General features: G+C 46.1%; 1 protein-coding gene across 1 annotated transcript; it reads left to right on the top strand.

The window, feature by feature from the left end:
* Window positions 1-1747: 1747 nt before the first annotated feature.
* Window positions 1748-8348, top strand: LOC142198673 (C-type lectin domain family 2 member D-like). Its single transcript, XM_075269702.1, has 5 exons — window positions 1748-1939; window positions 5452-5566; window positions 7167-7336; window positions 7629-7744; window positions 8234-8348. Exons 1-5 carry the CDS (start codon window positions 1748-1750, stop codon window positions 8346-8348), a joined length of 708 nt encoding a protein of 235 aa, XP_075125803.1.
* The last annotated feature ends 4387 nt before the right edge of the window (window positions 8349-12735 follow it).

The raw sequence follows: 12735 nt of genomic DNA, 5'->3' as shown, positions 1-12735 counted from the left end.
TGTGTGAAACAGTAAAGGAGGCAGCACACTATATAGGGAACAATAAGGGGTCGTTATAGTGTGTGGGAGCCAGTAAAGAGGGCAGTTATTATGCGGGCGGCAGTACACTGTATGGGGGCTAATTAAGGGGGAAGTTATTGTGTGAGGGCCAATAAAGGTGGAAATATACTGTACGAGGGCCAATATAATGTATGGGGGCCAGTAAAGGGGGTTATACTGTATGGGGGCCATAAAGGTGGGCAATATATTGTGTGGGGGCCAGTAAAGGGGGCGTTATATTGTATGGGGGCCATAAAGGGAGACAATATATTGTGTGGGGCCAGTAAAAGGAGGGGTATATTGTATGGGGGCCATAAAGGGGGGCAATATATTGTGTGGGGGCCAGTAAAGGGGGCGTTATATTGTATGGGGGCCCATAAAGAGGGGCAATATATTGTATGGAGATCAGTAAAGGGGGGTTATACTGTATGGGGGCCATAAAGGGAGACATTATATTGTGTGGAGCCAGTAAAAGGAGGGATATATTGTATGGGGGCCATAAAGGAGGGCAATGTATTGTGTGGGGGCCAGTAAAGGGGGTTAATATATTGTGTGGGGAAAGTAAAGGGGGGGGGTTATACTGTATGGGGGCCATAAAGGGGGGCAATATATTGTGTGGGGGCCAGTGAAGGGGGCGTTATACTGTATGGGGGCCATAAAGAGGGGCAATATATTGTGTGGGGCCAGTAAAAGGGGGGGTACATTGTATGGGGGCCATAAAGAGGGGCAATATATTGTGTGGGGGCCAGTAAAGGGGGTGTTTTACTGTATGGGGGCCATAAAGGGAGACAATATATTGTGTGGGGGCCAGTAAAAGGGGGGTATATTGTATGGGGGCCATAAAGGGAGACAATATATTGTGTGGAGCCAGTAAAAGGAGGGGTACATTGTATGGTGGCCATAAAGAGGGGCAATATATTGTGTGGGGGCCAGTAAAAGGGGTGTTTTACTGTATGGGGGCCATAAAGGGAGACAATATATTGTGCGGGGCCAGTAAAAGGAGGAGTATATTGTATGGGGGCCATGGGGGGGGGGCAATATATTGTGTGGGGGCCATTAAAGGGGGTGTTATACTGTATGGGGGCCATATAGAGGGGCAATATATTGTGTGGGGGCCAGTAAAGGGGTGTTATACTGTATGAGGGCCATAAAGGGGGGCAATATTCTATTTGGGGTGCAGTAAAGATGGCGTTATACTGTGTATAGTGGGGGGTACAATCTTTCCTGCTTACACCCCTACGGGGTGCATAGATAGGGGGTGCTATAGGGCCCTGGCACCTCAAGGGCACAAAGCTTTCTCTACACCATAAGAAAGCCCCAGTGTTATAGATATGGCAAATGAGGGCCATTTTGCATTGGGGTTGAGGGGCTGCAGGTTACGTCTATGCTATAAGCTTATACAACCATATATGATATAGAATACCTGACACATATGACATACAATATGGCGCATATACGCTATATGACAGGTAATAGACGGACCTCTGGTCTTCGGCATTACTTTTAGGCTTCCTGCTCCTCCCGGTCGTGTCCTCAGAGTTGAGGGTAAGTTACCTCAGAAGATGCGGACAGCTGAGCCATGGCGGGAAACACTGATCTACAGAGGAGGGGGCGTGGTAGATCTACTGTGAGAGGCGGGGCCATATAAGGGGGCGGGGCGCCGGAGGATATATAAGCGGGCGGCGGGAGATCCTGTCATAGAGCGATCATGTCTCCGATGCCGGATTTATCTCCTTTGGTGGTGTCGGTGCAGATGGAGAAGCCTCCCGATGACTCTCTATCGGGCCCTTACTCCCCCCTCCTGGCAGACAAGCGCAGGGAGAGCAGTCAGCAGAGGGGGGCGCCCGACACCTCCACTGCTCCTCCTGTCACTCCATCTGAGCTGAGCCGCGGCACTGAGGTGAGACCTTCCAGGCTTGTGTAGTGTTTGCTGGGGGTTGTAGTGCGACAGGACCCTTCTCTCCCCTGTGCAGACAGTGCATATTGGCGGTGCCGCATGGGACTGCGAGGTTGCCTTTGCACAGGTTCACATGCACCGTTTGCATAGCGTTATTAACCCCTTCATGTCACAGCCAGTGCCTGTTTTGCCTTTTTCCTATGAGGGCTTGTATTTTATGGCTTAAGTTGTAGTTTTGGGGGTTATTTTGGGGTGTCTCGAGCTCATTTGTTAACTTTTATTAATCCTAAGGCCCCGTTCTCACGAAGTAACGCGCCGCTCATTCTGACACGTAAACAAGTGTCGGAGTGAGCGCTGTAAAACAATCCCAGTGCCGTCTTACGCGCGCAACACATTGAAACCTATGGGAGGCTTTTTAACCCATTGATTTCAATGTGTTGCGCACGTAAGACGGCACCCATTGAAGTCAATGGGATTGTGTTTTACAGCGCTCACTCTGACACACGTTTACGTGTCAGAATGAGTGGCGCGTTACTCCGTGGGAACGGGGCATTAATGGGAAGAAATGGGGGGGGGGGGAACCATAATTTGTTCCATTGTCTTTACACTATACATTGGCGAACCCCATTGACTATAATGGGTGTCTGTGATTCCAATGGCCGTCTCTAACCCAAGAAAACGTGTGACTAGGACAAGTAGAATAAATACCACAATGGAAGATTGGAAGAACAAAAATTTTTCATCCCATATAGATTTTTATTTGGCCGTGTAAAGGCCATATCATGGCGCACAGATGGCCGTGTTTCATCGTTGATCGGCGCTCGTTCCAAACATATACAGCTGTGCCACGCCGGCTTCACGTGTTATTCATCCTGTTTGTCAGTCACGGGGCTGAGATACAGCTGTCACTGACAGGGAGTGGTGCGGCTCTGTGCGGACAGTCGAGGACACCAGATCTTCAGGAGTTGCTTTTGTCACCTTTGCGGGGGTGGCACCCACTAGATTAAGATGACTATCAAAGTAATAGTGATTGTCCCTTGGACAGTCTGACTACTGGCAACCACGCTCTGGACATCCAGGATGTTCAGCGTCCATCTACAGTACTTTGTCACAAGCAATTATAGCCAAAAAATGACACATCGGCATTCTCAAGCACCAAGCCGTCCTCTTCTTCTTGGCCTATCCTCTTTCCTCAAGGGCTTCAAAATTTTGCACTTTTCTGAAGACTGCTCTGACTTTCCATGAAAGGTGGTCAACCCTTCTGTGAGAGGACGTTGTCCACAAAGTGGGTGATGACCAGTTCTGACTTTCCATAAATGGTGGTCAACCCTTCTGTGAGAGGATGTTGCCCACAAAGTGGGTGATGACCAGCTCTGACTTTCCATGAATGGTGGTCAACCCTTCTGCGAGAGGACATTGTCCACAAAGTGGGTGATGACCAGTTCTGACTTTCCATAAATGGTGGTCAACCCTTCTGCGAGAGGACATTGTCCACAAAGTGGGTGATGACCAGCTCTGACTTTCCATAAATGGTGGTCAACCCTTCTGCGAGAGGACATTGTCCACAAAGTGGGTGATGACCAGCTCTGACTTTCCATAAATGGTGGTCAACCCTTCTGTGAGAGGACGTTGTCCACAAAGTGGGTGATGACCAGTTCTGACTTTCCATGAATGGTGGTCAACCCTTCTGCGAGAGGAATTGTCCACAAAGTGGGTGATGACCAGCTATGACTTTACGTGAATGTTGGTCAACCCTTCTGCGAGAGGACGTTGTCCACAAAGTGGGTGATGACCAGCTCTGACTTTCCATGAATGGTGGTCAACCCTTCTGCGAGAGGACGTTGTCCACAAAGTGGGCGATGACCAGTTCTGACTTTCCATGAATGGTGGTCAACCCTTCTGCGAGAGGACGTTGTCCACAAAGTGGGCGATGACCAGTTCTGACTTTCCATGAATGTTGGTCAACCCTTCTGCGAGAGGACATTGTCCACAAAGTGGGTGATGACCAGCAGTCTTCCTATCTGGACTAGCTTCCGTAAAAAAAATAATCTCATATCGAGAGCCGAATAACGATATAGAAAGTCGATTGACACTCGTTAAACATTGTAACACAGACCTGACCTGTATAGGGATGACCTGTCGGGAATACACCACTTGGCAATGCGTTCGATAGTCTGTTCGGGGGATGGGGGGGGGTCCCATGCGGACTCCCCCAAACGGATTACCGACGCAGATGTGAACTAGGCCTTAGCCCTACTGTATCACTGGTGTTTCAGCACCCCATTGTTATAGTAGTGCATCCTCAGGGGCACAGTGCTCACTGTCCTGGACAGCTAGATAGCATCACTGGTGACATCTCTATGTTCTCTGAATGAAGATTAAAGCCTAAAATATTACACCGTAAATAAGCCACATGTCTAATGGCTGGGAAAGAAGGAATGTAATAAATCATGATAAGAAACGACTGTTGCGATACAACTCTCGGTGCACATCAAACTACAATATGCATTATAGCACGGATAGCGTAGACAGGGGTTGGACCATATTGGTGATGTCCATCCTTTAGAGTGCAATGACTCCATTGGAGGAATCTTTCTCGCCCTTGGTATGAAAAGTTTTGTCTTAAAAAACCAAAAAAATCTAAGTGAAACTAACCATCAGGACACTGCAAGGAAAGGCACAGAAAGAGTTAAATATCGGTTGCAAAGGTGACAAACCGGTAAAACCACTTTGGTAAAGACTGTGAAAGGAAAGAGAGCGTAGAGGAGACTTTTACTGCAGAGAAAGCTGAAGGACTAGATGACTTGATGTACAAGTAGATCGCAACAAGTGCTGTAGTCTTCGTGCTTGTAGAGATGCCGATTGACCCCCTCCCCTTCCTCCATGCAGGAGATGATTGTGGTGGTGGTGATGATGATGAGTACTTTGTATACCGCATATTATGTAGGCAGTGACATTGTTCGGGTAGGTTTCTGCAAGGAAAATCTTTGCGACAAAGTTCTGGAGAACTTTCTCAAGAAGTTTCCGTTTGCTGCAATGGGAAATCTCAACCAAAAACCTAGACCTAGTCTAAGTCCCCATGTTTCAAGACTGTAGTGGACCTGCCAGTTTTGCCTGCCAGCTTTTCATGGTGGCTATGGCTTAAAACCTTTACATTTGAAAGGTTGAAAACCGCAAGTGAACCCGCAGTAATTCAACTTGCATCAGCAGACCCTGTGTCCATTCCCCACCAGAACTGTCTTTGTGCAAAAAAGTTTCCTAAGCCAATACGATCACGTATCATTGTGTGGGATGCTTTTACTGTTTGCTCGCCACATTAGACGTAAAAATAAAAGTCTGAAAAGAGTGAGCGCCCCCGTGCTGTCAGGTATTAATTCTGTACCGATCTCAGTGACCGACATCCTTCACCACCCCTTGAGCTATAAGCCATGGTCGCGCCTGAATATTTCCTGCTTGTGTGATGCCGTCGGTGAATAGGTTGCTGACTATTGATGATATAACTTCGCTCTTCACAGGGTCAATGCCGGTTGCCGTTTGTGAATATCGAACACCAGAGGCGCTTGTTGCTGATCGCAGCAGCTATTTTTTTTGTGGGCGCTTTCCTTGGATATATTTCTTCTCATGCTATTGGTGAGACACTTTTTGTATTACTCCACACCTATCAAAATGAATGTGGAACAAGTCATTCAAAGGGGGAGCTGCTCTGTCCAATGGGGATGTAGATCGGGGCAACATGCGCAACTTTCTCGTAGGTTCTACTGGTGATGGGGTCTCGCAGTAGGATGAACTCCACCATATATCCTATCCTAAGAATAAGGGCTGTGGAGTCTGTAGACCAAACATCAGACTCCGATGCCTTCATAAATGGTGAAAACCATGGTCAGACCATCACAGTAAAGATCCTCGAATTCACAGAAAAATCTAATGTGCCAAAAGCTAGCCATCTAATTATACAGTGTCAATAATTGTAGAATGCCCTCATTAACAACAAAAAAAATCTAGCATAAAGAATTGGATGTTGTCATGGCCTGAAGCTATCCCAGCACGGTAATGCTATATGGAGGTGATGACAATCTTCCAGCCAAAGGTGACAGATATTGGAGAAAACTGTACAATTGGGCGGAGACTCTAGGACCCTGCTTGTGTCTCTAGCCTGGATACAAGATGATGAGATATGGTTGGACATGGAGAGATACAAGTTCTGTATTGTATCCTGCAGCAAATTTGACCACAGCTGTTACAGCTGGGCCTGTAGAACCTGCACACTCCACTTGTAGGTTGCCGAAACTGATGTCTAAGCTCGTGATAAATTTGATGACCAGGCTAGCCAAGGAAGTCTAGTAATGAGGTAGATACATTCTCAGGAAACTCGTTTATATGTGTGTGGGCGAGCATTATCCTGCTGAAAAATGCCAATTGTCCGACCTGTCATAAGAAACAACCTATATAGTGGCAGGTTGTCCTGTCCATATCACTGAGCTGTTAGTATTCTCATATCATTACTTGGGGTGGCCAACTGCAAATCAGCACACCAACAGGAGGCGGTGTGTCACTCCTCTGCACAGTCATGATTAAAGTGCACACTGCGAGTCCTCCATACTCCATCCAACGATCATCAGATTCCGAACCGAACCTAGATTCGCCACTAAAAACAATATGGTCCAGTCTGCACAGTCCGGGTCTCTCATTCATGACACCACTACAAACAAAGGAGATGGTAACTGGCTGCCATTGAAAAGACATGTAATGGGCACCGTGACGCCATATTTCCTTCTGCTAAGTGCCTAGAAATGGTACAGGCAGAAATGGGCATCCCCTGTACCTGGGTGGTGGACAAGGAAACTGGGAAAGCAAACCACCTTATCTACTGATGATCTGTCTGCGCTGGCCAGAGTTTATTTGGCATATTTGTGCTCTCGTGTAACAATTGCTACCAGCGAGGTCAGAACAGCCTAGATGGTGGCAACTATCAACTTGACCATCCTGCTTCTCTGTCCGGTGATGCACCCCTTCTCAAAGCCTGTCAACTAAGCAAAATGTCTGTGCGTGCATCATAGAACAGTTACTGATTTCTCACCAAAAGATACTCTACCCAAAAGTAGACTCTGAGAGCTTTTTATAAGGCAGTAGGAGATGTATCTAGGCCTGATGAAATAAGCGGTGCCTGAGAAGGTGGCATTTGCAAAGAAGCCTTTGGAGGAATTTTTCATTGCCATTTCTCCTCCTCTAGCCTCCCGATGTTGGTTCTGCCATCCTGAATCCTCCGCCTGCCCCAATAAGTGGATGAGATCTGACCGCAAATGTTTCTTTATATCCCGGGAAACCAAGAACTGGAACGCCAGCCTGGAATACTGCCGGTCTGAAGGTGGAACGCTGCTGACCTTGGACCATGAGACTCAGGTAACAGGAGAACTAGTTGAGGGCTGGTAATGAGGTAATGGAGGGATTGGAGTAGGGATCACTGTGTCCGATCTTCCCCCTGTCTCGTGGGTCTGCAGATCTACCATTAGAAATCTTTGTTGCAATAGGTGGATGTGAAGCTTCAATACATGTGTCTATAAAAGGTACATTTGGTGCCTTTTTTTGTGATTTAGCAATGAGGTTGGGCGCGGTTGTTCTCCTCTAACAACTTTTTACTGGTTCTTAAGGCCTTTCTGTATACTAAGCTTTATTTTTTTTTCTTATTCGGAAGCGAGAGATTCAGACGCTCCATGACCTGGCCGGTGACTATTGGGTTGGCCTGGCAAAGGAAACAGATTCCGGGGAGTGGAGACAATTGGATGGGTCAGTGTGGACAAGGCCCATAGAGTGAGTAAACATATATGATAAAAAAATACAGCCACTTCATTTATCATCCCGCAGAGTGGGGGAGCCAAAGCAACATAACCCAACCAGGGAATAGCCTTAAACCAAAAACTGACCGTTCTGTACCACAACTAGTATCATGTGGTTGGTACTTCTAAAAATTCTTACAGTAACTCCATCATTCCACTAGACCACCAGATAATGACATGGACCCATTAATGCTCTACACGACCAGGAATAATGACATGAAGTTCCTATACTGCTCTAGAGCATGAGGGAGAATAACACAAGCCTCTTACTACTCTAGAACACCAGAAATAATGACATGAAGCCCTTCACTGCTCTATACCAATGGTTCACAACTTGCGGTACTTGTACCATTATCCCCAAGGGTGGCAAAGGTGTCAACTGCAGAAAGATGGAGGCAGTTTGATATCTGTACGATGTGATGCTACATGTTTTATCAATGACTCTGTCTTTCTTGTTTTTAAGGTTCGATGACTTCAAGAGGAAATGCAGTTTTATGGATTCTGGGAAATTTGTGGCTCTAGATTGTTTGACCCCAAGACGCTGGATCTGTGTGAAGTCTCTGAAGTGGGATCAGTAATGGAGATAGCATGTTTAGATATTATGTACTTAACTGTGAATGATGATCTGCCATGACAATTGTAGGTGAACGAGTGTGATCCTTGTAGGGTGAACGTGGCTGTACAGTGACTGGGTGTTATCCTTGTATGGTGAACGTGGTCCTACAGTGACTGGGTGTGATCCTTGTAGGGTGACCTTATCCGTACAGTGACTGGGGGTGATCCTTGTAGGCTGAACGTGGCCGTACAGTGACTGGGTGTGATCCTTGTAGGGTGAACGTGGCCGTACAGTGATTGGGTGTGATCCTTGTAGGGTGACCTTATCTGTGTAGTGACTGGGTGTGACCCTTGTAGGGTGAACGTGGCCGTACAGTGACTGGGTGTGATCCTTGTAGGATGACCTTATCCTTGTAGTGACTGGGTGTGATCCTTGTAGGGTGAACGTGGTCGTACAGTGACTGGGTGTGATCCTTGTAGGATGATTTTATCCTTGTAGTGACTGGGTGTGACCCTTGTAGGAAGAATGTGGTCGTACAGTGACTGGGTGTGATCCTTGTAGGGTGAATGTGACCATACAGTGACTGGGTGTGATCCTTGTAGGGTGAACGTGGTCGTACAGTGACTGGGCCTGATCCTTGTAGGGGGACATTATCCGTGCAGTGACTGGGTGTGACCCTTGTAGGATGAATGTGGTCGTACAGTGACTGGGTGTGATCCTTGTAGGGTGACCTTATCCGTAGTGACTGCGTGTAATCCTTGTAGGTTGTCCGTGGCCGTACATTGACTGGGTGTGACCTTTGTAGGGTAACCTTATCCGTACAGTGACTGGGGGTGATCCTTGTAGGGTGATCTTATTCGTACAGTGACTAGGTGAAATCCTTGTAGGGTGACTGTGGCCATACATTGACTGGTGTGATCCTTGTAGGGTGACCTTATCTGTACAGTGACTGGGTGTGATCCTTGTAGGGTGACCTTATCCGTACAGTGACTGGTTGTGATCCTTGTAGGGTGACCTTATCCGTACAGTGACTGGATGTGATCCTTGTAGGGTGACTGTGGCCGTACATTGACAGGGTGTGACCTCTGCAGAGTGACTGTGTACATATATTGACCTGACTTGGTGTGATCTTGTCTGTATGATGACCATATGTGATCTCTGTAGGGTAACTTCGTATACACCACCCTCCCCTTCAAAAGAAATGAAGATAAATCACAGCACTTTCAATATTTATCACTGTGAAGTCTCTAGGAATTACGTGCACAGCTCTCTCCACCTCTCTTCCAGCGGGATGTCCCAGCACAAAAAGTTCCATTACTTTTACCAGATCAAATACTTTCATCCTGGTGTAAAGCAGCCGGCTACAGTCTTCCATAACTTTTTGATGGACTGTACACCATCTCCATGACCTGTGCCCTATTGTAATGTGTCATTATCTGACCCTTGCCAGGTATTTTGGTGGAACACTTAGTGGACGTTGTAGTCTATCTTTGAGGAAACCGCTTACATAATCTTAAGCTGTCCTGGTGAAGAATTCCCATGTGGCGACAAGCCCTACGAGAAAACATGACCGCACTAATTCCTATGTATGACCACAGAGCCACACGACTGTATATAGTCCAGATAATTGTAATAAAAATATTTAATATTTATAGTTTTTATATTAGCCAGGAGCTCTATAGCTGTACTGTTTAATTCTATGACAAAGCAGGGAGCTGTCCCTGCTCTGATATAGAAGACCGCCGGTAACGCACAGGACGTCATGGCGTAGGTGAAGTGATGATGTCACTGCATCGCGCCACGAGGAGTAAGGGTCAGGTCCGGTCTAGGAATGTATGTGAGAGCTGGACTCCGACACAATGCTATGAACTTATCCTTGACGTCATATCTTTATTCCCCTGATGCTCTACCTGAAGTTATTGCAATAAATTTCCTCTGCACATTTTATACATTCAGTTTTGTTTGTTTCTTTGATCGATGAGCAATTCGTGTTAGACCTATAGACCTTCTTCAGACGCTACAATACGATAGTACATGAAAATGATAATTATGACATAAAATAATAAATGAAAATGTAAATAAAGTATATACAACATATGGGGAACAACAACTTCATGATGTAGTAGAAACCAGGCTTGGTAATTCACCTGCCTTAGGTATTCCAAGGGGCTGACCCGTAGGATCGCATATGTAAACCTAGATAAAGACTAGGCAAAATAATAATCCATGAATCTATAGTAGGTAGGGTTGAGTGATCAGGATCGGAAAAGATTGATGACTAAGTAAATTTCGCGATCGGGTTCCGATCCCGCCTAAAAAGATCGGGATGGGAATTCCGATCGTGATCGCTCAACTTACTTACCTGCACAGAACTGCTGCCACTCCCCAGAGCTCCGGCCGTTTCTCTCTGTCCTCTCCTCTCTTTCACACGCCGGCAAAGCACTAGGCTAGTGTTACTGATGCTGGGAGTAGGCGGGGCTTGTTGTGGCTTAGAGTGTGGGTGATTCACACATCTCCCCGCCCTGTACCCGCCCACACTCTCCTAAGCCACAATCGGCAATCGTCTCTGCCACCTACATAAGAGCCCCCGCGTGTGAAGAGTGCAGGGATTATTACCGATCTCTCTGCCACTAGAGAAAGAGATCAGGGATGAGCGATGGGAGATGAAGTATCTCCCAGCCGGCAGTGGTCCGCCAGTTCTGTATCCCTGCTCTAGTGGACAATATGAGAACTGCCAAATTTCTTTCATGTACAGATATGTAATTGCCATGTTCTTATATCTTCTGTATAATTTGTGATGTGTGTCTTGGTATGATTCTAGAAATATATATACTGAATGGCCACTTCATTAGCGACTTCTGCCTTTCCACGATTAGAGCGTCCCTATATGGACATCAGACACTTGACCAGTAATGGAGGCAAGGCACGAGTTGGGGCTGTATTGCATGTTTGGTACAAGAAAGGGCCTCGCTCCAAATGTAGAGGGAATGACGAATTTCCCACATTGTGTGTATAGGTAGGTATATTGTTTTGGAAAATTCTTTTACATCCCCACTAAAAGAAATGATGGATTCAATAATGTTGCCGTTGTTGTAAATGCCAAAAACTTGAAACATAATTTTATTGTACAAAAAGCAAGAAACCAAAAACTCCTATAGATAGTAAAGGAGATGATACGGCCATGGACAAAAGTTATGTTCAAAAAGGAAAAATTTCCAATTTCCAAAAAAAAATCCTGTTTTTCTTGACAAACCCTTTAAATACAGTATTATAAAGGAGTTTTTATAGAAAAAATTGTATAGCATAAAAGAATGTATCTGCAAACCTTTAAGGTCATGATGAGGTCAAAAGCAGCTTTCAGGACCGGGAAAAACCTGCAATGTGTGAACAAGGCCTAAATTTAGCTTTGGAGGGATGGCTGATTCCCTTGTCATCAAGATGAATAAAGATCCCTATACTGACGTCACTGGTAACTGGAAGATTTAAAGGGATTCTACCATTACAATCAAATTTTTTTCTTGTTCTCCTACCTTTAGATGTCTTCTCCATGCCGCGGTATCAATCTCGATTTTTGTCGGTATGCAAATGAGTTCTCTTGCAGCACTGGGGCGCTCCCAAGCGCTCAAACAGCACTGGGGGTATCCCCAATGCTGCGAGAGAACTCTCCAGCGCCGCCTCCATCTTCTTCAGGAACGGCCTCTTTACTCGTCGTCTTCCGGCGCTGACGATCAGACTTCTAGGCTTCGGGCCTATGCCTGAGCCGACTGCGCATGCTCACAGGCCACAAAAAAATGGCCGCTTACTTACTCATTTGCATACCGATGAAAAGCGGGATTTCTATGGAACGGTGGTGCGGAGAAAACATCTAAAGGTAGGAGAAGAAGAGCCTTTCTTAAGGCTATTTCTATGTGTCAACAAGACAAAATTTGATTATATATAGAATCCCTTTAAATTAGAGATGGAAGAGATGACTATGATGGAACAATGAACATAGAAGACTATACTAGTTACAGGTGATGTTTTTTTGTTTGGCTAAGGGTAGTGGGCGTGCTTTTGCTGCCTCCCCCTGTTACGGGAACATCTAGTTTATGGTTTTGCTTTGCAGACAAAGTAAAGACACTGACAGTGGTTGTGATGGAAGAAACATAGACCTTAAATGTCTGGTGTCCCCTGCACAGATCAGCTGTATGGGGCTGTTCTGACACCCATACTATACACAACACGGAGCTGGAAGCAGATGCTTATACACCATAATAAACCACAATCCAACTTTGCTACGAGCTTGAAGGTCATCTGAAGGCTGAAAGGAGTTTTACAGGATCAGAACATTGATGGCCATCTCCCTGGTTCCCTGCCATCTATGTGGTGGTCGTACAGGCAACTAGTACACAAGCAGTGTGCAGGCAATG

Source organism: Leptodactylus fuscus, chromosome 3 (genome assembly GCF_031893055.1).
Source record: "Leptodactylus fuscus isolate aLepFus1 chromosome 3, aLepFus1.hap2, whole genome shotgun sequence".
Classification (NCBI taxonomy): Eukaryota; Metazoa; Chordata; class Amphibia; order Anura; family Leptodactylidae; genus Leptodactylus; species Leptodactylus fuscus.
The sequence above is the reverse complement of the archived record's forward strand: the minus strand, read 5'-3'. Positions and strand labels throughout refer to the sequence as shown.